The sequence below is a fragment of the Sphaeramia orbicularis genome, chromosome 21, assembly GCF_902148855.1.
Source record: "Sphaeramia orbicularis chromosome 21, fSphaOr1.1, whole genome shotgun sequence".
In the NCBI taxonomy this organism is placed as follows: domain Eukaryota; kingdom Metazoa; phylum Chordata; class Actinopteri; order Kurtiformes; family Apogonidae; genus Sphaeramia; species Sphaeramia orbicularis.
Genome location: NC_043977.1, coordinates 5,598,645 through 5,623,168, shown reverse-complemented (window position 1 = coordinate 5,623,168; position 24,524 = coordinate 5,598,645). Strand labels below are relative to the sequence as shown.

The window sequence follows — 24,524 nt, the reverse complement described above, 5'->3', positions numbered from 1 at the left end:
TTTGATAACAAATAGATTCATAATTCATAAAAGTTCATTATGTACTGAAGGGTGTAAAAATTCCTAAATATAGTTAAAATACAGAACAATTTAAAAAGGTAAAAGAAGAGATGTGTTAAAATGTTAGTTGTCATTTCATCATATATATATATATATATATATATATATATATATATATATATATATGTAGATATGTGGAAAAAAAGAAGAGTATTTACATTTTAAGTTTTGTTGTGTGGTGTTTTATTCAAGTATTCATATTTTATTTAAATGCATAACAAAAAATGCCAAAAAACAGGTATTAAACAGTTTAGATCAGTAGATGGGTTTGGTCGGTGATGGAGGTTTGGGTCATTATGGGTTACAGTTCAGATTAAAGTTGAAGGCTATTATATCAAAAACAGAAAACCGAAGAAAAAGTCACTTTTTCTTTTCTTTTTTTTTTTTTTTGTAAAATCTCTCATTAACTGAACATAAACCCAGTGTGTCCATCCACTGTCACTGATCCAACTCCATGGGTTTTACTGGTGAATCAATGTTGTAGAAGATGACGGTGTTTCCATGGTAACTACAGAGCCTCTGAACGTCCACATGGGTCATATCTGATGACCATGAAAAGATGAAGAACTGTATTTTACACCAATTATTGACATGTATTGATAGGATTATTGGATCAACAGGTGTTAAACAGTTTAGATCAGTAGATGGGTTTGGTCGGTGATGGAGGTTTGGGTCTTCATGGGTTAAAGTTCAGATTAAACTAGAGGGTTTGTAGAAGCCAATAACGTCATAACGACCCATAACATAATAAATTTGCCATTTTTAAAATGTAATAGGCCAATAATGTATTAACTGGCCAATAATGTAATAAAAGTCCTGAGCCGATAACGTAATAACTTTTGGCCAAAACGTAATAACTTAGTAAGAATTTTTTTTTTACCAGGCCAATAACATAATAACCAACCGATAATGTAATAAGTTATTACGTTATTAGCCAAAAGATATTACGTTATCGGTTCAGGACTTTTATTACGTTATTGGCCTATTACATTTCAAAAATTGCAAATTTATTACATTATGGGTCATTATTATGTTATTGGCTTCTACAGGGTTATTGTACCAAAAACACAGAAAACTGAAGAAAATGTGACTTTTGTTCCTGTTTTTTGGTAAAATCTATCCCAAATTGAACATAAACCCAGTGTGTCCATCCACTGTCACTGATCCAACTCCATGGGTTTTACTGGTGAATCAATGTTGTAGAAGATGACAGTGTTTCCATGGTAACTACGGAGCCTCTGAACGTCCACATGGGTCATATCTGATGACCATGAAAAGATGAAGAACTGCATTTTACACCAATTATTGACATGGATTGATAGAATTAGTGGATCAGCAGGTATTAAACAGTTTAGATCAGTAGATGGGTTTGGTTTTTGTGGGTTAACAGAATAAATACAGGGTTCATAAAATGATTAATCCTTCTTATTTTTCCAAGTATTTTACACATTTTCTTCTCACTTTAGAAGGATTTGTTCACTTTTAAGCCACATTTCAAGGTTTTAAGTAATTTTTTTCCTTACTTTTCAAGTATTTTGCACATTTTATTCTCACTTCACAAGTTTTTGTACATTTTATCCTATGAATAATTGACGTCAAGCTGATTTTACACCAATTATAGACATGGATTAATAGAATTAGTGGATCAGCAGGTATGAAACAGTTTAGATGTTTTGGTTGGTGGTGGACGTTTGGATCTTTATGAGTTCACTTTAATCACTGTACATAATAAATGAAGTACTTGTGTTTTCTTTGTCTTCTCCCAGTGGATTCCTTGTGTTATGATCATGAACTCCACCCCCATCGTCGCCGACTGCTCCATCAGCGGACACAGTCTTGCTTTCGAGGCTTGTTTTAAGTTGCCTGCGACTCTTACTTGGACACAGGCAGCTAAAGCAAGTCTGGGACGCCACAGACACAACGACCCCCCCCACCCTGAAGGAATCAGTCATGTGACGGCTGGAAAAATCCATCTGTCACACCCTGAAGATGGAGCACAAAACACATGGTATCTGCACAAATGACCGACCTATACGAGGGGTTTTCTAAATGAATACAGAATTAAAGGTCATAGGTCATTATGTGAGGATGTAGGCTGATGTAATAATGTTCTTTTATATTATTATTATATTGTGCTCATAGGAAACTGTAAATAAAACACTAAAGGGGTTCAGTCGACACAGAAGACTGAACGCTACAATCATGACTGGAATTAAAAAGTAAGGAATTATTATGATTTTTAATTTGACAATAAAGTTGAATACAAACCGATGCTAATATGAAATGGTAGATTTTCTCATATGAGCAATGAAATTTCTTGTTTGTGTCTTTTTTTTTTTTTTTTTATTGATTTCCTCCACATCCAACTGGTCTGACAGAGCAGAAAGTAACTGAAACGTAATACAGTCGCGGAAAAAATTATTAGACCACCCCTTGTTTTCTACAGAAGTGTATTGCATTCACACAAAAAATAAAATTCGGCTCTGTTTTTACAAATTAAAAAGATAATTATCTCGGAATTACAAGAAAAAATAAGTTAAAAAAATTCACCTCTGTTTTTCTGAATTAACGAGATACTGTTTTCTGGAAAATTTTAAATTCGGCTCTGTTTTTCTGAATTTCTGAATTAACGAGATACTGTTTTCTGGAAAAAAAAAAATTAAATTCAGCTTTGTTTTTCTGAATTAACAAGATACTGTTTTCTGAAAAAATTTGGCTGTTTTTACTAGATAATTATCTCGTTAATTCAGAAAAACAGAACCGACTTTAAATTTTTTCAGAAAACAGTATCTCGTTAATTCAGAAATTCAGAAAAACAGTCAAATTTCAATTTTTTTCAGAAAACAGTATCTTGTTAATTCAGAAAAACAGCTGAATTTTATTTTTTGTGTGAATGCAATACGCTTTCGTACTTTTCTTCAATTTCTTGTTCTTTGTCTGTTTTCCTGTGCATCATTTGCTTTGTTTTTTTGTTTTTTTTTTTGGTGAAAACCAGTTAATACTTTACCTACAAACAACAAATCTCCCTGATTTTATATGCATTTACATAACCTCTTTCAATAATATCAACTCAACCGTGTTACATTAGTGCATTTCTTCAGTTACGTTGTGAATATAAACTGTACAGTCGCAGAAACAGTTATTAGATCACCCTTATTTTCTTCAGTTTCTTGTTTGTTTTAATGCCTGGTCCAACTAAACGTACATTTATTCTGGACAAATATAATGATTACAACAAAAATAGCTCATAGTAGTTTAATTTCAGAGCTGATATCTATCCATTTAACATGTTTTCTTGATAAAAACCAAAATCACTTCAGTTCTTCCATCAATATCTATGGCATTGTACTGACAAAAACAGTGCTTTTAGACCAGGGCAGTCAAACTCATTTTAGTTCAGTTCCACATTCAGCTGAATTTGATCTGCAGTGGGCCAAACCAGGAAAATAATAACATAATAATATACAAATAATGTCAACTCCAAAATTTTCTCTATGTTTTAGAGTGAAAAAAGTAAAATTAAACAATGAAAATGTTTACATCTACAAACTATCCTTTCAAACAATGTGAATAACATGAACAAACTGAAACAATAAGTGTAATTTTAACACTATTCTGCCTCAGTTTATCATTTACACTGTACATTATAACTCACAGATCACAGCGGATCTACAAACACACAAAACATTTAATATCAGGTAGAATATTGTCAACATTGTACTTACTTCTCTTAAGACATTTCAGGTTATTCACATTTTTTGTGAAATTATACTTTGTTTTAGTGTAAAAACATGAAAATATTTACATTTACCAAGAGAAAAAAATTGGAATTGTGAGTGTTTATAGATTATTATGAAAATATTTTACTGGTTTGACTGGTCTGAATGTGGAACCTGAACTAAAAGGATTGTTCATATCTTAGTGTAATTTTTGCATTTCACACATTCATCCAAAGGGCCGGACCGGACCCTTTGGCGGGCCAGATTTGGCCCCCGGGCCGCATGTTTGACACCTGTGTTGTAGACTTTGCATGTTTTCTTTTCTGTCTGTTTTAGTCACATGAGACACACAGGAGTTAGGACTGGATTGCAGAACCATTGTTTTTAATAACTTTTGATGGTCTAATAATTTTTTCTGCAACTGTATTATTCCAGACATGATGCATCTTTGCTCTGTTCCTCTTTAATGCACTGAATTTCTCTTATTTTTATTTTTTTATTATCCTTCCTCATGTCTCTGACATGGTTGGTGTATATGTTGTAGCAGCTGATTTATTTATTCTGTTCATTTGGGGCAAATGATTTGATTTTCCTTTATGTATTTCTAGCCAATTAAGGCATTAAAGCATCCATTATTGTCTAGTTTGAAGCAGGTTTCAGTAATAAAACACTGTTTATTCATTAGATTGAACACTGCCTCGTGAGGTTTAATTTATGCAGCCCATAACCACCCCATTCATACATATTGTATAGATTACAATCTGATCAGTCAATGGATCTCTAATATTATGCGCACAATTAAAAGCAAGACTCGTTGCTGCACAAAATAAACATTTATCATCCTAAAAATATCACTTTATGTCCAGGCTTTAAGGAAAAATGGCCATTTTTAACTATATCCATTAGAAATGGGCTTTTGGAAACAGGTTTACGCACATTTACGCACAGTTTACGCACGAAAGAAATAAAGGCCATGCAGGGAAGATGAGGCTGCGGAATCATGAAGCATTAGAAGTCATGGTTTTAGAGTTACAACCTCATTACCTGCAGATTGAGGCTGTATAACCTTAAACCCACAAACAGACGGCTGGGGGATGAAATGTTCTTGTTTTCCCGTGCGCACCCGAGCGTGTTTTTCAAGGTAAATATTCGTCTTCCCAACATGAAACAGGTCTTTGTTGTTTGCCGAGAGGTAAAGAGGCGGAAAAGTGAGGAGGATCTGAACTGGTTTCCATGTCAAACACTTCAATTCACCATAGAAACTCAGATCTTAACGCGGAAACTTTATTAAACTGTGATGGTGGATTGATAAGGGCCGAATTTCTATCGGCCTCTTTTTATTGTGGGCACCAGGCGGGCTGACAGAGGTAAATTGCTCTTTTAATTAAAGCAATGCACCAGGGGAAATTGCTGTCTGAATATTGTCTCAGAGATGGGGGCCAGTGACAGTTGCCTGGAAACTTCAATCTGTCCACCCGCATTTATTCCAGATCACAGTTATGAGATAAAGTTTAATAAAAATCTTTTCCTCCGCCACCAACGAAATGAAATCCAACCCTTTCTGAACAACTGAACACAATGAGACAGGACTGCGGAGGAAACCTCATGTTCAACATGTATCTCTCAGGTTCGTCATTCGGTCCCTTTAGAATTACCGGAGGGGGAAAAAAGTCTGTAAATGTTGTGGTTTTTAGAATTCTGCCTGGTGTCGGTGTCGGTGTCCTGAGGCGGCGGTGCTGCGTTTCCAGGGCACAGCATTGTTCAGCGGTTTCAATCTGAAAGCCCGTCTGCTCTTTTGTCGGAAATCGGAAATCCTTTTTCCTGGACGCGTTTCCTGGCTTCTTCGGAGAGCAGACCGCAAAGACGACACGCTTCAGGCATTAGACGCAGCCCGGACCACCACAACATTATGATTTTAATCCGATTTTTCCCTCACATTTACGCGTTTTAAACATTTGATTTATGAAGTTTGTCGTTTCTATCGCATGCACGGAGCTCTTTTTATTTTAGAAAACCTGCAGCACATTCACTCTGATTTTCTACAAAGAGATCTTTTTTTTTTTTTTTTTTTTTTAATTTTCCACCTTTAAACGCGCCAGACTGCGACTCTAAACACTATTAATAAGATAAAAAAAAAAAATCAACTATATTTATTCAAATTGAAGCTATTTGAATTAGTTTTACCTCAGAAAATAAAGCATGTTTTTAACAATTGTGCTATTTTAGAAATTTTACCGACCTAACAGGCCTGCGTTTGCGTCTGTAAATGCGCAATAAACGGTTTAAAATCTGGCAAGAACGAGCAAAGGAGGAATGTGGTAATAATATGTCTGTTTTTGATTTCAGATCCAACAGAAAATCTGTTGAAGGAAAGCAAAGCCACGTCCTGGGGTCCAATAAACACAGGAGTACAGAAAGGTAAGAACGAAAGGCGCACAAGAAACCCTTTATTAAAGATATAAGATATTTAAAGAATCCGCATTTTTAAACTAAAAAGAACGGAAACTGAATTATAAAAATATTACTTAATAATGTCCGTGCTTGCATTATTAGTAGTCCTATAATATTTCCTAAAATATATATAAAAAACAGGTTACCAAAATAAAAATATCAGATTAAAATAGTAAAAACTTCATTTATAAGTCGATTTATTTTTTTTCTGAATGTTAGTATTTTTTATTGACCTAATTTACATATTTTCAATCTGAGAGTCGGATGTGGTGAAAACAAGAATTTATTTAAGGTTTAATTGAGGAATTGTGTCATATAATGTCAAATTTGAGGTTTAAAATAATCCTGTATTTACTCCACATTTACACCGATTAAATGACGTGATTATTGTTCCCACTGATGCTGAAGAAAGAACATGTAGCAAATGTTAAAGATATCACAAAAATGGAAAAGACCTCTATTATTATTATTATTATTATTATTATTATTATTATTATTATTATTATTATTATTATTATTATATGGTCTGGGCCTACAGGAATTTCCTTACAAAATAGTTGCTTTTACACAAATTTGCGCAGATTGAAGACCTGAAAATCTTTTTTTTTTCCCTTTCAAGTTCTTCTGAAATATTAAAAAATGTGAAGCCCATCAAATACAAAACCTACACATTTCGTCAAATACTACATTTTGTTCCAAACAGATACAGATAAGCCTTTCTTCCTCGTCCGTCATTTTGGATTTATTTGAGCTCAAACCAGGTATCATTCATTTTTCATTTTTTAATTTTCATTTTTTCCTGATTTGCGAGTCCTCACAGACCTGTCCCTGTTCAAGTCCAGGTTAAAGACTCATCTGTTTAGACTGGATTTGAACCTTTAGCACTGAGACACTATTAGGTTTGAATCTGTGCTCTCTTGTATCACTGTGTGTTGTGTCCTATTGTTTTATGCATATTTATGGTATATTTGATTAACCTGTTTCTATCTTATAATTTAATGATGCTTTTAGATGTAAAGCACTTTGGACTTCTTTATGTTGTTGTAAAATGTTATATCCTCCTAAGACCCAGGAAATGTCAGCAAAGTACAAGCTTTTTTTTGTTTTTTATTAATCTCCTCAGAGCCAGCGATGGGTTTTCTGTCCACCACAAAGGACATTCCATAAAAAAATTAAAAACTGCATCTGAAAAAACTGTTGCATCCCGATGTTTCCAATATAGGCACTTATTTAATTAAAAAAAAAAAAAAAAAAAAAAAAAGCTTGTACTTTTACTTTGCTTTCCTGGGTCTTTAGGAGGTTAAATCAGTGCCTATATTGGAAACATCATGATGCAACAGTTTTTTCAGATGCAGTTTTTAAAATTTTTATGGAATGTCCTTTGTGGTGGACAGTTTTCTTTTCTTCCTTTTCTTTTTTTTGTTGTGAAACTCTTGTCCACAAATGTGCAGAAAACCCACAGCTGGATCTGAGGAGGTTAATGCCTGGTCCAACTAAAGGTCCATTTGTTTGAACAAATATAATGATACCAACAAAAATAGCTCATAGTAGTTTAATTTCACAGCTGATATCTATCCATTTAACATGTTTTTTTTTTTCATAGTAACCAAAATCACTTCAGTTCTTCCATCAATATCAATGGCATTGTACTGACAAAAACAGTGCTAACCCTAACCCTAACATGACACACACAGGAGTTAGGACTGGATTGCATAACCATTTGTTTTTAATAACTTTTGATGGTCTAATCATTTTTTCCACGACTGTACTATTCCAGACATGATGTATCTTTGCTCTGTTCCTCTTTTAATGCACTGAATTTCTCTTATTTTTTTAGTTTTTATTATCCTTCCTGATCTGTCTGTGTATGTTGTAGCAGCTGATTCATTTCTTCTATTCATTTGGGGCAAATGATTTGATTTTCCTTCATTTATTTCTGACCAGTTATCGCATTAAAGCATCCATTATTGTCTAGTTTGAAGCAGGTTTCAGTAATAAAACACTGTTTACTCATTAGATTGAACACTGCCTCATGAGGTTTAACCCTTTCATGCACACTGGTCACTCCAGTGGATAGTTCTTCTCCAGCTGTTCTCTTGTATATTCATGGATTTTGTTGTTTTAGTTCCATATCAGCCGACACAGTGGACGCTTATGCACCATCTCATACACGGCAATTCATCCAATTACTGTAACTTTATGTTCTTGATAAACCTGATCTGCACTAAAATGATTGAGAGTAAATCAATTGCTAATTGTTATTAGACTGTAATTAACAGTTTTCTTAAAAAGTTTTTTTTTTTATGTTATCTCTATGAAGTGAGTAAGAACTAGTATTAGAGGATGATAAAAGGTGAGAAGACATCAGATTAGCGGCATCAAAATGCTTTTGTTTCATAGTTTTCACACAGTATATCACTGTCTGATATTGCATTTTAACCCTTTCATGCGTACTGGTCACTCCAGTGGACAGTTCTTCTCTTGTATATTCATGGGTGGTGTTTTTTTTTAGTTTCATATCAGCCAACACAGTGGACGCTTACGCATCATCACAAACACTGCACTTCATACCATTACTGTAACTGTGCTGTTCTTGATGAACCTGATCTGCACTAACAGGTTTTAGTGCACAGGTGTCAAACATGCGGCCTGGGGTCAAATCCGGCCCGCCAAAGGGTCCAGTCTGGCCCCTGGGATGAAGTTGTGAAATGCAAAAATTACACCAAAGATATTAATCATTTTAGTTCAGGTTCCCAATTTAATCTCCAGTGGGTCGGATCAGTAAAATACTATCAGAATAACCTCTAAATACTCACAACTCCAATTTTTTCTCTTTGTAAATATAAAAATTTTCATGTCATTTTATTGTATTTACACTAAAACAAACAATCATTTCACAAAAACACAAATAACCTGAACAAATATGAACATTTTGAAATGTCTGAAGTGCAAGTTTTCTAATATTCTGCCTGTTATTAAATGTTTTGTGTGTTTGTAGATCCACTGTGATCTGTAAGTTGTAATTCACATGTGTAAAAGATAAACTGAGACATAATATTGTTAAAATTGTGTTTAGTTTTCTTAAGAAATTTCAGTTTGTTCATGTTGTTCACATTATTTTAATGGATAGTTGATAGATGTAAACATTTTCTTCACATAATTTGATATTTTTTACTCTAAAACATAGAGGAAAGTTTGGAGTTGACATTATTTATATATTACTATATTATTAATTCACTGGTCTGGCCCACTTCAGAACAACTTTGGCTTAATGTGGCCCCTGAACTAACATGAGTTTGACACCCCTGTTTTAGTGTAAATCAGTTGCTATTTTTTTATTAGCCTGTAATTAACAGTTTCCTTAAACAAAATGTTGGTTTTTTTTGCAAATTATCTCCATGAAGTGAGCAATAATTAGTATTAGAGTATGTTCAAATAGGAGAAAGCATCAGATTAGCTGCATTAAAAATGTTTTTATTTCATAGTTTTCACACAGTTTATCACTTTCTGATGATGAGTTTTAACCCTTTCATGCACAGTGGTCACTCCAGTGGACAGCTCTTCTACAGCTGTTCTCTAGTATGAATGAATTGTAACAAATTCATGGATTTTGTTTTTCTTTTCGTTTTTTTTTTTTTTTTTACACATATCTTTATTAAAGTTTTAAGACACTACATATCTTTTCTGACATGAATTGGTAACATTATGTAGATCTCTCCTGAGCATAAACCCCCAGAATCACAAGCCCTCTCCATAGTTTTCACACAATTTATCAGTAAATACATGTTTCTGTGCATCAAAAATTAAACGTGTGGTGTCCAGCTGAGTGGACATTTTTTCAACTTCATGAAAAATAGGTTCATAAGATTTATTTCTTTTTTTTAATTTTTTTTAAATGTTTTTTTTAAATAATAATAATAATAATAATAATAATAATAATTTTTTTAAAATATTATTTATTTATTTATTTATTATTTTTCAGAAGAAATTTTCAATCCCATTGGGTTTTTTTTTTTCATGCCTAAAGAGGAATAAAAACACTCAGGAAAAAAATTTGATTAAGGTTCTCATAATTCGTGCATGAAAGGGTTAAATACATGTTTCTTTGCTTCAGAAATTAAATGCATGCTGTCCAGCTGAGTGGACATTTTTGTAACTCCATGAAAAATAGATTCATAAAAATATTTCAATTGCACGTTTTTTTTTCATGCCTGAAGAGGAATAAAATCACTTAAGAAAAAAAAAATTGACTAAGGTTCTCATAATTCATGCATGAAAGGGTTAAATATATGTTTATTTGCTTCAAAAATTAAACGCATCGTGTCCAGCTGAATGGACTTTTTTTTAATGCCTGAAAATAAATAAAAACACTCAGGAAAAAAAAATCGTGTCTAAGGTTCTCATAATTCATGCATGAAAGGTTTAATTTCTGCAGCCCATAAAGACCCCATTCCACTTTGATGTGATTCATTTTTCTTTTTCTTGTCTTTCTTTCCTCCTCCCTCCCTCCGTCCCTCCCTCCTGTGCAGGCAGTGGTCAGATCCAGCTGTGGCAGTTCCTCCTGGAGCTCCTCTCGGACAGCACCAACATGTCGTGCATCGCCTGGGAAGGAACCAACGGCGAGTTCAAGCTCATCGACCCGGACGAGGTGGCCCGGCGCTGGGGGGAGCGCAAAAGCAAACCCAACATGAACTATGACAAGCTGAGCCGGGCCCTGCGCTACTACTACGACAAGAACATCATGACCAAAGTCCACGGAAAGCGTTACGCATACAAGTTTGACTTCCACGGCCTGGCGCAGGTGTGCCAGCCGTCCACCACGGAGCAGGCCATCTACAAGTTCCAGGGGAACTTCTCCCCTATTCCGTTTTCAGGGATCTCCAAACTGAACCTGGTGGCTCCAGGTGTGGCCCCCTCGGGCTTCTCGTACTGGCCCGGGTCCCCACCGGCGGCCCTGTACCACAGCCACAACCTGCAGCCTCCGGGCCCGTTCGGCACCGTGTCCCCGTCCCACATCAGCTGCGTCAACAACATCAACAGTCTGAGCAACATCAACAACCACTATAACTGACTGGAGAACAGCTTTAGACCAGGGCCGGCACACTCAGTCCACTTCAGGGGCCACATCCAGAATAATACAGCGGCTCCCAAACTTCCCATTTTAACATCACACATTTCTGGCGACCTTCAAAATGGACACTTTTTTTCCCCCCCAAAATTAATTTGATTTGATCATGTAATAGTTTGCTCCACTATGTTGCAAATAAAGGTTAATTTTAGAGGACATTTAGTCTATATAATGTATATTATTATGGACAGAGGCAGTAAATCCAGGTGTAGATTACTGCACAAAGGGAGAATGTGATTTTCCTTGGTCAGGATCTGTCCAGTCAGTCCAGCTGTGATTTACAAGGCTGACAATTAATACTGAACAAACAAGAACTCAAACTATGGATTAAGAAAGAGCTGCAGCATCTGAAACTGACCACAATGAACATTTGACAGATAAACAGAACCACAGTGCTGTAGTTTCACAACCACAGTTTGTCTGTTATGGATTGGCTCTGTCGACTCAACAGAGATTTTTTTTTTTCATCAATTACTAGAAATTCCAGGCGACCCCAAGTAGGATTCCGACCCCAAGGTTGAAAAACACTGGCCTGATATGATCTAAAGTGGGCCGGACCAGTCAAATAACATAAATAATAGGATAAGAACGTATAAATAATGTCAACTCCAAAGTTTTCTTTATGTTTTTGAGTGAAAAAAGTCAAATTCCATGATGAAAATGTGTACACCTACAAAGGCCCTGTACCACAGCCACAACCCACAGCCTCCGGGCCCGTTCGGCACCGTGTCCCCGTCCCACATCAGCTGCGTCAACAACATCAACAGTCTGAGCAACATCAACAACCACTATAACTGACTGGAGAACAGCTTTAGACCAGGGCCGGCACACTCAGTCCACTTCAGGGGCCACATCCAGAATAATACAGCGGCTCCCAAACTTCCCATTTTAACATCACCGACCCCAGACATTCCAAATGGACCCTTTTTTTTTTTTTTTTTTTTTTTTTTGCTAAAATTAATCTGATTTGATCATGTAATAGTTTGCCCCACTATGTTGCAAATAAATGTTAATTTTAGAGGACATTTAGTCTATATAACAGGGGTGGGCAATCAAGTTTCCTATGGGGCCACATGGGAAACTCTGACAGTTGTTAAGGGCCAGATCAATACACTTGCAGCTCTCCTTAATATATATATATCTCTCTATATATATATACTTTACTATAATACAAAAACAGTAAATGCAACAATACAATAATAAAATGAAAATGTGGATCACAGAATACAACTGTTTAATGAATATTCACAAAGACTTTCAAAAATGTGCAAAACCAGCTCCACATGAACTTTAGATGAAAAACTCTAAATGCATCCAGCTTTGTTTGTTTGCACATCACAGTTCCTTTTCTTTTTCTTTACCTCTGACTTCAGCAAAAAAATACTTGCATGTCCATGTCTTGTTAAAAACTCTGCATTTGGAATCAGTCGTTCTTTTTTTGGTGTTAGCGGACATCTTCATGGGCTGAAACTGACCAACAAACCAACCAGTGTATAAGCCTTATGCAAGGACAGGAAGTATGTGTGGAAAAAATGGTAAATTAGCAGATCCTTCAAAATAAAAGCAGTGGCGTTGTATTGGTTATGTCTATTATGATGATACATATTTGCATTGACTTTTAATTTGCCAGTGACCTCATGTGGGCCAGTTAGGGTCAGCTGTCAGGCCGCATGTGACCCCCAGGCCTTACAATGCCCAGGTCTGCTATATAATGTATATTATTGTGGACAGAGGCAGTAAATTTAGGTGTAGATTACTGCACAAAGGGAGAATTTTATTTTCCTTGGTCAGGATCTGTCCAGTCAGTCCAGCTGTGATTTACAAGGAGGACAATTAATACTGAACAAACAAGAACTGAAACTATGAATTATGAAAGAGCTGCAGCATCTGAAACTGACCACAGTGAACATTTGACAGATAAACAGAACCCCAGTGCTGCAGTTTCACAACCACAGTTTGTTATGGATTGGGATTGGTTCTGTCGACTCAACAGAGATTTTTTTTGGTAATTTTTTTTTTTCATCAATTACTACAAATTTCAGGCGACCCCAAGTAGGATTCCGACCCCAAGGCTGAAAAACACTGTCCTAATATGATCTAAAGTGGGCCGGACCAGTCAAATAACATAAATAATAGGATAAGAATGTATAAATAATGTCAACTCCAAAGTTTTCTTTATGTTTTTGAGTGAGAAAAAGTCAAATTCCATGATGAAAATGTATACACCTACGAACCGTACTTGAACATAACATGAACAAATATGAACAACACTGTAAAAACAAACCTTTAAAATCTACTCGATAAAAAAGACCTGACAGTTTGCGCTCATTTGGGTTGAGTAGATTTTACCCCATATTTGGAGTAAAATGTGAATAAATTTATCAGGTATAACACACTAAAAGAAATGAGGTAAACTCCACCTAACATATCCCAATAGATTACACAACAAATTACTCATAAAAGGTGAGTAATATTAACTCTCAGTTGTTAATAGGGATACGTTCATCGACTTAATTAATGGCAAGGAGGATCAATCTAAATATTGATAGGGTTACATACTAAGGTGTGTGTGTGTGTGTATTGGTATTGGATCGATAGTAGTGTGATGACATTCATACTTTTGTTGCAGTTTCTCTTCTATACGTCTAGCAAAACACTCACATTTCCTCTCAGAGCACCTTCCTTCCTTCCTTCTTTCCTTCCTTCCTTCCTTCCTTCCTTCCTTCCTTCCTTCCTTCCTTTTCTCTCTCTCTCTCTGCTGCTCTCTTGGGCACACTTGTATTTTATTTTCACCCACCCCTGTATGGAACACCATTACAGAGAATAACTAGAAGCACTCGGGGGGCGCAGACCTCCACCAGGGCAGATCAGTGGGCCCCCATGGCCCCCCCGCCCCTGATCACCACCAAAATGTAATCATTTGTTCCTTGTGCCAGTATCAAAATTTCCTGTAGTGATGTGACGTTCACGAACGAATCGAATCTTTTGAACGGCTCTTTGAAATGAACGATGGGAACCGAGTCTTTGTAAAGAGACGTTCATTTATTTTTATCTTTTTTTTTTTTTTTTTTTAAGGAGGGAGTGTCCAATTGCCTGTCAATTTAGCGTCACTGGGGAGGCATTGGGCAGGAGGAGAATGTTCGAGCAGAAAAAAAAAGAGTGCTTGTGTATGTCTCATGGCAAGAAGTTAGCAAAAAAACAACAGTTTGAAGCGTGAGGAGGCGGAGCTAGAAGACTGGAGGAGGCGGAGCTGGAAGACCGGTCGAAACTGGAGAAAAGTTTGAGAATGAGTGAGTGAGCACCTGTGAGTAATGAGCCAAAGAAAAATGTTATTTCATAAGAAAATGTTTTATTTTCTTCTTCATTTTTAGCCTACAGACTAGTCCACATAATGTACTGTGATGTTTCTTGTCAAATTCTATCATTTGTCTAATGTCACCTCTCATGTCATGTATTCAGCCCACACATTTTAAACTATTCTTTTTTACGGTAAGATAATATTTACTGCCGCGCCAATTAAACACCTTTAAAACGTAATGTCAATCATCACATGTAGCCTATTTAGTCATTAAAACATTGTAGTTTCAAAATAATGCAAAAAATCATGAAAGAGCCAGTCTGTTGAACGGCTCTTTTCAGTGAACGACTCCTGATTGAACGACTCCCTTCAAAGAGCCAAAAGTCCCATCACTAGTTTCCTGAAATTTTCATCCAAATCTGCCCATAAATTTTTTTGTAATCTTGCACACTGACACGCAGACAGACACACAGACCAACTGACTGACCAACAATTTCAAAAACATAACCTCCTTGGCAGATACAATGAAACAAAGAAGCAACTTAGCTCATGGTGCAAGAATATGCAACTCAACAGAAAGATTCATTCAACAACAAAAAAAAACAAAACAAAACTAATAATAATAATGGATTGGATTTATATAGCGCCTTTCTAGACACCCAAAGCGCTTTACATTATTAACCCATTATTCATTCACTCTCACATTCACACTCTGGTGGTGGTGAACTACATTTGTAGCCACAGCTGCCAATTTGCGCCTATGGCCCCTCCCACCACCACCAAACAGTCATACACCAGTGTGAGTGGCACTGGAGGTAAGGAGGGTGAAGTGTCTTGCCCAAGGACACAACAGACTGACTAGGACAGAGCGGGATTCAAACCACCAACCCCTTGGTTATTGGATGACCCACTCAACCACCTGAGCCACAGCCGCCGCGAATAAAAACAGTCAAACCCACCATAACTGTGCGTTATATAAAAAGAACAACACTTCTTATCACCTCAGAACACTGTAAAACACATCAAAAACTGTCCCAACTAGTTTGTCCCAATGCATGCTGGGAAACTCCCCCCAGGCTGCTCCTTCAACACATCACAATATTATGGGGTAGATTTTATTATATTATTTTAAGTAGCAGTTGTTACTGTTAGCAAACAGGTGGACTTTAACCAGTCAGAACGGATGTCACTGGCTAACTATTACTGTTGATTAAAATGGAACTGATTTCCATAGTTTGTTTTTACCAACCCCCAAAACCATTTTTTTCACAGTGAACCTGAAAATTCTTCAGAAAAAAAGTGCAGTGTTCGCAATACTACACCTAAGTTGATCATTTATACATGTGCATCACAACTTACAGATTTAGTAACAGGCAGAATATTGTTCAAATTCCACATACTTCCCTTAAGACATTTCAGATTGTTCATATTTGTTCAGGTTATTCATATTTTTTTGTAAAAGAATGGTCTGTAAATGTAACTTTTTTTTTTTTTTTTTTTTTAACTAATTTTTCCTTTATTTAACACTAAAACAAAGAGGAAGATTTGCAGTTTTCATTATTTATAGGTTATTATGATAATATTTTACTGGTCTGATCCACTTTAGATTGAACTGACCTAAAATGTTTTCTTTAACAGCGTTGATTATTCATATCTTCAGTGTAATTTTTATATTTCACAAATTCATCCCAAGGGCCAGATTGGACCCTCTGGCGGCCCGGTTTTGGCCCCCAGGCTGCATGTTTGACCCCTGTGTTTTAGACAAAACCTGGAAGAAGAAGAAGAAGAAGAAGAAGAAGAATGAATTATCACAGTGAAACTACAATATTTAAAAATAAAAAAATAAAAACACACACTTTATGGAAATCCCCTTCGAGATGACCGATTTTTACGCACAGTGTTTTAGACCTTTTACGCACGAATTAATGCACATTTACCAAATAAAAGCCAAATTGCGCATATATCTTTGTTGTTAATTTAACGTGTTTTCTTGTGCAGCAGCTTCGAAACGAACAAATAATTCAGGCTAACCTTTTTTTTTTTTTTTTTTTTATCAGTTGTGATGAAAAAAAAAAAAAAAAAAAAAAAACAAAAACAAACAAAAAAAAAAACAAAAAAAAAAATCTGTCACCTGTACTGTGTGATCCTTTTCCGTTCTCCTCCATCTGCGTATTTTCATAAACCTGACACAGCGTCCGCGCTGATTACTGGACTATTGGCGCCATCTTGTGGTTTTTTTTAATATCCCAAACAGTTTTGTTTTTTTTTTCTTTTTTAACTTTGACTACATCTGACCACATGAACCCACAAAGACCCAGTGCTACTTTTACAGCAGTTCCCAGCAAAATTTTTCTCTACATTTGACCTTTTTCAAGTGATTTATCAACATTTATGTAATATTATCATCTGTATTTTTGCATTTTTCAGTGTAAATCATATATTTTCTCATATTAAATTCACAGATCATATAGATGTTCATTAACCCTTGTATGGTGTTTAGGTCTATGGGACCCATTTTCATTTTTTACTAAAGAAAAATGATGAGTATTTATTTATTTATTTTTTAATGACATTTTTCCTTTCATATCTTACGGAAGAAGATTAGGGCCACTGGAAAAAAAAATTAATTATGGTCCAATATTTTTTTTTATTATTCTAAGAAAAAAGTCAGAATTGTAACTTTTTTCTCAGAATTCTGACTGTTTTAAATTTTTTTTATTATTATTATTCTGAGATTAAAGTCAGAATTCTGAGAAAAAAGTCAGAATTGAGACTTTTTTTTTTTTTCTAAGAATAATAATAAAAAATATATATATTGGACCTTAATTTTTTTTTTTTCCAGTGGCCCTAATCCTCTTCCGTCCATTTCTTGATTATATTATATTATATATAAAAAAAAAAACAACTGAAAACGAGTAGCACTTCAATTTATAAATGTGATGTAGCAAAGGCAAAAGTCAAATATTTAACATATATGCTTTTTATGTTGCTTGTAATTGGGATGAAGTAAACATCTGTTGAGTATTTTAACAGAAAATGGTTTCATTATGTTCAATTAAAAACCTAAAAAAGCAGCGGGACCACCACACCCACCAACACCGGCTCAAAAACAAAAATCTGAACACCACACAAAGGTTAAAGGTCACAGGAAATTCAAAGGTTATTGTTTCAGAAACAGAGGAAACGGAGGAAAAAGTGACTTTTTCAGTAAAGATATCAATAACAGAACATAAAAACAAGTATTTCCATCCACTGTCACTGATCCAACTCTATGGGTTTTACTGGTGAATCAATGTTGTAGAAGATGACGGTGTTTCCATGGTAACTACGGTGCCTCTGAATGTCCAAATGGGTCATATCTGATGACCATGAAAAGATGAAGAACAGTATTTTACACCAATTACTTCAACATATTGTTTAGTGGTTCAGACGTCATTAAACAGTTTAGATCAGTAGATGATTCGGTTTTACCTTTGGGTCTTTATGGGTTGAATCGACTCTTTAACATGTAGAAAAGTGAAAGGATGAGCCAATAATAACCTTAAACTGTGGATTTGAAGTTGACACAGTTGCATTAAGGTGCAAATGTGAACTGTGTGAGAAAGGCTGTGGAAGCAGAGACTGAGTTGAACCTGTAAATACTGTGGGTTAGAGAAGAGGTGAAGCTCCAGCTGCTTTTAGAGAACTAGACGCATTCATCTGCACATGAAACCACTGTACCCATGGAAACGCAATGAGGTGAATAAAAACCGACTGGTAAGAAGAAGTCACTTGTGTTTATAATGTCTGCTTTGTTTTTACTGTGGGCAGTGGATGGGAAACTGATGTTAGCATGTGTCAGCTACTCGAAAATGATACAGAAAAGCAGAAGAAGAGCATTTTTTTTTTTACTTACACACCTGTGAACTTGGCAATTTGTCTAGAATTAGAGGTTTTTTGTTTTTTACTTATACAACTGCGAACTTGTCAGTTTTTCCAGAATTAGACATTTTTTTTTACTTATACAACTGCGAACTTATCAGTTTTTCCAGAATTAGTTTTTTTTTTTACTTATACAGCTGCGAACTTGTCACTTTTTCTAGAATTAGAGCATTTTTTTTTTACTTATACAGCTGTGAACTTGCCAGTTTTTCCAGAATTAGTTTTTTTTTTTTTTTTTAACTTATACTGCTGCAAAGTTGCCAGTTTTTCCAGAATTAGAGCATTGTTTTTTCTTACACAGCTGTGAACTTGCCAATTTTTCCAGATTTAGAGTTGTTTTTGTTTTTTTTTACTTATACAGCTGCAAACTTGGCAATTTGTCCGGAATTAGAGGTTTTTTTTTTTTGTTTTTTTTTTACTTATACAACTGCGAACTTGCCAATTTTTCGAGAATTAGAGTTGTTTTGGGGTTTTTTTACTTATACAGCTGCAAACTTGGCAATTTGTCCAGAATTAGAGCATTGTTTTTTCTTATACAGCTGCAACCTTGTCAGTTTTTCCAGAATAAGACAATTTTTTTTACTTATACAGCTGCAAACTTGCAAATTTGTCCAAAATTAGAGTTTTTTTTTTTTTTTTTTTTTTACTTATACAGCTGCGAATTTGCCAATTTGTCCAGAATTGTTTTTTTTTTTTTTTTTTTAACTTATACTTATCAGTTTTTCCAGAATTAATGCATTTTTTTTTTACTCATACAGCTGCGAACTTGCCAATTTGTCCAGAATTAGTTTTTTTTTTTAAACTTATACTTATACTTGTCAGTTTTTCCAGAATTAATGCATTTTTTTTACTCATACAGCTGCGAACTTGCCAATTTGTCCAGAATTTCTTTTTTTTTTACTTATACAGCTGCAAACTTACCAGTTTTTCCAGAATTAGAGCATTTTTATTTTTTTACTTATACAGCTGCGAACCTGTCAATTTTTCCAGAATTAATGCATTTTTTTTTACTTATACAGCTGCGAACTTGTCAATTTTTCCAGAATTAATGCATTTTTTAAAACTTATACAGCTGCGAACTTGTCAGTTTTTCCAGAATTAGAGCATTTTTTTTTTTGTTTTTTACTTATACAGCTGCGAACTTGTCAATTTTTCCAGAATTAATGCATTTTTTATACTTATACAGCTGCGAACTTGCCAATTTGTCCAGAATTAGAGGTTTGTTTTTTTTTTTACTTATACAACTGCGAACTTGCCAATTTTTCCAGAATTAGAGCATTGTTTTTTCTTATACAGCTGCAACCTTGTCAGTTTTTCCAGAATAAGACAATTTTTTTTACTTATACAGCTGCAAACTTGAAAATTTGTCCAAAATTAGAGTTTTTTGTTTTTTTTTTTTTACTTATACAGCTGCGAATTTGCCAATTTGTCCAGAATTAGTTTTTTTTTTTAAACTTATACTTATACTTGTCAGTTTTTCCAGAATTAATGCATTTTTTTTACTCATACAGCTGCGAACTTGCCAATTTGTCCAGAATTTTTTTCCTTTTTTTACTTATACAGCTGCAAACTTACTAGTTTTTCCAGAATTAGAGCATTTTTTTTTTTTTTTACTTATACAGCTGCGAACCTGTCAATTTTTCCAGAATTAATGCATTTTTTTTTACTTATACAGCTGCGAACTTGTCAATTTTTCCAGAATTAATGCATTTTTTAAAACTTATACAGCTGCGAACTTGTCAGTTTTTCCAGAATTAGAGCTTTTTTTTTTTTTTTTTTACTTATACAGCTGCAAACTTGTCAATTTTTCCAGAATTAATGCATTTTTTATACTTATACAGCTGCGAACTTGCCAATTTGTCCAGAATTAGAGGGTTGGTTTTTTTTTTACTTATACAACTGCGAACTTGCCAATTTTTCCAGAATTAGAGCATTGTTTTTTCTTATACAGCTGCAACCTTGTCAGTTTTTCCAGAATAAGACAATTTTTTTTACTTATACAGCTGCAAACTTGCAAATTTGTCCAAAATTAGAGTTTTTTTTTTTTTTTTTTACTTATACAGCTGCGAATTTGCCAATTTGTCCAGAATTATTATTATTATTATTTTTTTAACTTATACTTATACTTGTCAGTTTTTCCAGAATTAATGCATTTTTTTTACTCATACAGCTGCGAACTTGCCAATTTGTCCAGAATTTTTTTTTCTTTTTTTTTACTTATACAGCTGCAAACTTACCAGTTTTTCCAGAATTAGAGCTTTTTTTTTTTTTTTTACTTATACAGCTGCGAACCTGTCAATTTTTCCAGAATTAATGCATTTTTTTTTTACTTATACAGCTGCGAACTTGTCAATTTTTCCAGAATTAATGCATTTTTAAAACTTATACAGCTGCGAACTTGTCAGTTTTTCCAGAATTAGAGCTTTTTTTTTTTTTTTTTTTACTTATACAGCTGCGAACTTGTCAATTTTTCCAGAATTAATGCATTTTTTATACTTATACAGCTGCGAACTTGCCAATTTGTCCAGAATTTTTTTTCTTTTTTTTACTTATACAGCTGCAAGCTTGTCAATTTTTCCAGAATTAGAGCTTTTTTAAAAAAACTTATACCGCTGCGAACTTACAAATTTTACCTGGAAGTTTTGATTTTTAGCTAAAAATATGCAAATATTCACATCAAACCCCCAAAGAGACACTAGTAAGCCTACAGCAGAAGATAAACAGTCGTCTTCATGAATGAAACTGATGATTTCACTCCTATGTTCCTGTATTTACACGCAGTAAACCCAGTCAGCCGCTCGGGGGCGCTGTAGGTCTTTATTCATCCACTCACACATCCACTGTCACCATCCTTTGCATAACCATAGTCTAATTCTGAATATGGAAGCCTTTGCAAATAGCAGATTAATGCAAATTGTAACAGTGGAGGTCGACACAGATTAAAGTGCACTCCGTCTGGACCCAGCATTATCCCCCAGTGGGGTGGAGGATGGAGCTGGACGTCTACTGTATGAGACAATGGTGCATCTGAGTGGATAACAACACAAATGTCAGAGGGTTTTCACTGTTCCTACTTTGGTGAAACCCACTGGATCGTATAATGAGATAAAGAAGTATATCCACAGAGCTCCAGAGCGGTTATATAATCACACTTTATGGTAGCACATAGCTCAGCAAAGATGAACAAACAAACAGAAGAGAGGGAGAAGCAGAGGGAGAGCAGTGGTTTATTCTAAACAGCAGAGTGTGTATGTGTCCTGCATATCAAACAGAAAAGACTCTGGGTCGCTATTGACGACCAAATGTCTCCCTCTCCCTCCTCTCCTCCGGTCCATCCACTGCACAAACCCAGGTGTCTAATGTGTTGTTGGCCCTCCCCAGTGGACATGGGTTTCCTCTAAAAACCCAGTGGAAACTCCTGTGGGACTGAGTCACTTCCACAACACTGGAAACGTCACCGTCTCTGCTGCCAAACGCTCTGCTGCTAATCTGCAGGCGTCCACTGGTGCAGCTCAGCAGCGCTCATCCTCTGCTCTTCTTGCATAACAAACTGGGTGGGTGGATTCTCTGCAAGATACACCACCGACAGGAGAAACAAAGTGTTTTTTTAGTTATACAGCTGCAAACTTGCCAATTTTACCACAATGAAAGTAGCTTTTGTAACTTATACTGCTGCGAACTTGCCCATTTTTACAGAATTAGAGCTTTTTTGTTTTTTTGTTTTTAACTTATACAGCTGCGAACTTGCCCATTTTTACAGAATTAGAGCTTTTTTGTTTTTTTGTTTTTAACTTATACAGCTGTGAACTTGCCAATTTTTAACGACTTAGAGCATTTTTTTGTTACTTATACAGCTGCAAACTTGTCAATTTTTCCAGAATCAGAGCTTTTTTTTAACCTATACAGCTGTGAACTTGCTAATTTTTCCAGAATTACAGGATTTTTTCTTTACTTACACAGCTGCGAACTTGCCAATTTTTTACGAATTAGAGCTTTTTTTTTTTTTTTACTTATACAGCTGCAAGCTTGCCAGTTTTACCAGAATTAGAGCTTTTTTGTTTTTTGTTTCTAACTTATACAGCTGCGAACTTGCCAATTTTTACAGAATAAGAGCTTTTTTTTTTTTTTTTTTTTTACTTATACAGTCGCAAACTTGCCAATTTTTCCAGAATTACAGCATTTTTTCTTTACTTACACAGCTGCGAACTTGCCAATTTTTTTCGAATTAGAGCATTTTTTTTTTGTTATTTATACGGCTGCAAACTTGTCAATTTTTCCAGAATCAGAGCTTTTTTTTTAACCTATACAGCTGCGAACTTGCTAATTTTTCCAGAATTACAGCATTTTTTCTTTACTTACACAGCTGCGAACTTGCCAATTTTTTACGAATTAGAGCATTTTTTTTTTTTAACTTATACAGCTGCAAACTTGTCAATTTTTCCAGAATCAGAGCTTTTTTTTTTAACCTATACAGCTGCGAACTTGCTAATTTTTCCAGAATTACAGCATTTTTTCTTTACTTACACAGCTGCAAACTTGCCAGTTTTTCCAGAATTAGACTTTTTTTTTTTTTTTTTTACTTATTCCGCTGAAAACTTCCCAGTTTTTCCAGAATTAGAGTTTTTTTTAAAATTTATTTATTTTTTACTTATACAGCTACAAACTTGCCAGGTTTTCCAGAATTAGAGCTTTTTTGTTTTTTTGTTTTTAACTTATACAGCTGTGAACTTGCCAATTTTTAACGACTTAGAGCATTTTTTTGTTACTTATACAGCTGCAAACTTGTCAATTTTTCCAGAATCAGAGCTTTTTTTTTTAACCTATACAGCTGTGAACTTGCTAATTTTTCCAGAATTACAGGATTTTTTCTTTACTTACACAGCTGCGAACTTGCCAATTTTTTACGAATTAGAGCTTTTTTTTTTTTTTTTACTTATACAGCTGCAAGCTTGCCAGTTTTACCAGAATTAGAGCTTTTTTGTTTTTTGTTTCTAACTTATACAGCTGCGAACTTGCCAATTTTTACAGAACAAGAGCTTTTTTTTTTTTTTTTTTTTTTACTTATACAGCCGCAAACTTGCCAATTTTTCCAGAATTACAGCATTTTTTCTTTACTTACACAGCTGCGAACTTGCCAATTTTTTACGAATTAGAGCATTTTTTTTTTGTTACTTATACGGCTGCAAACTTGTCAATTTTTCCAGAATCAGAGCTTTTTTTTTAACCTATACAGCTGCGAACTTGCTAATTTTTCCAGAATTACAGCATTTTTTCTTTACTTACACAGCTGCGAACTTGCCAATTTTTTACGAATTAGAGCATTTTTTTTAAACTTATACAGCTGTGAACTTGCCAATTTTTAACGACTTAGAGCATTTTTTGTTACTTATACAGCTGCAAACTTGTCAATTTTTCCAGAATCAGAGCTTTTTTTTTAACCTATACAGCTGTGAACTTGCTAATTTTTCCAGAATTACAGGATTTTTTCTTTACTTACACAGCTGCGAACTTGCCAATTTTTTACGAATTAGAGCTTTTTTTTTTTTTTACTTATACAGCTGCAAGCTTGCCAGTTTTACCAGAATTAGAGCTTTTTTGTTTTTTGTTTCTAACTTATACAGCTGCGAACTTGCCAATTTTTACAGAATAAGAGCTTTTTTTTTTTTTTTTTTTTTACTTATACAGCTGCGAACTTGCTAATTTTTCCAGAATTACAGCATTTTTTCTTTACTTACACAGCTGCGAACTTGCCAATTTTTTACGAATTAGAGCATTTTTTTTTTTGTTACTTATACGGCTGCAAACTTGTCAATTTTTCCAGAATCAGAGCTTTTTTTTTAACCTATACAGCTGCGAACTTGCTAATTTTTCCAGAATTACAGCATTTTTTCTTTACTTACACAGCTGCGAACTTGCCAATTTTTTACGAATTAGAGCATTTTTTTTT

At 34.7% G+C, this 24,524-nt stretch overlaps 1 protein-coding gene and 1 long non-coding RNA gene across 2 annotated transcripts; one reads left to right on the top strand and one right to left on the bottom strand.

Moving 5' to 3' along the window:
* The first annotated feature begins 1,991 nt into the window (after positions 1-1,991).
* LOC115411891 (protein FEV) lies at positions 1,992-11,390 on the top strand. Its single transcript, XM_030124160.1, has 3 exons — positions 1,992-2,068; positions 6,126-6,197; positions 10,760-11,390. Exons 1-3 carry the CDS (start codon positions 2,050-2,052, stop codon positions 11,299-11,301), a joined length of 633 nt encoding a protein of 210 aa, XP_029980020.1. The 5' UTR covers positions 1,992-2,049; the 3' UTR covers positions 11,302-11,390.
* On the bottom strand, positions 10,781-21,236 carry LOC115411892 (uncharacterized). The gene is made up of 3 exons (XR_003934278.1): positions 21,211-21,236; positions 18,289-18,370; positions 10,781-10,889 (listed from the first exon to the last, which is right to left on the bottom strand). It is a non-coding gene; the product is annotated as an uncharacterized LOC115411892 (long non-coding RNA).
* Positions 21,237-24,524: the final 3,288 nt, after the last annotated feature.

Excerpts from the sequence above, each read along its gene's own strand:
- LOC115411891 (XM_030124160.1), top strand. Across the intron at positions 6,198-10,759 it reads AAACACAGGAGTACAGAAAG|GCAGTGGTCAGATCCAGCTG; the intron begins GTAAGAACGAAA and ends CCTCCTGTGCAG.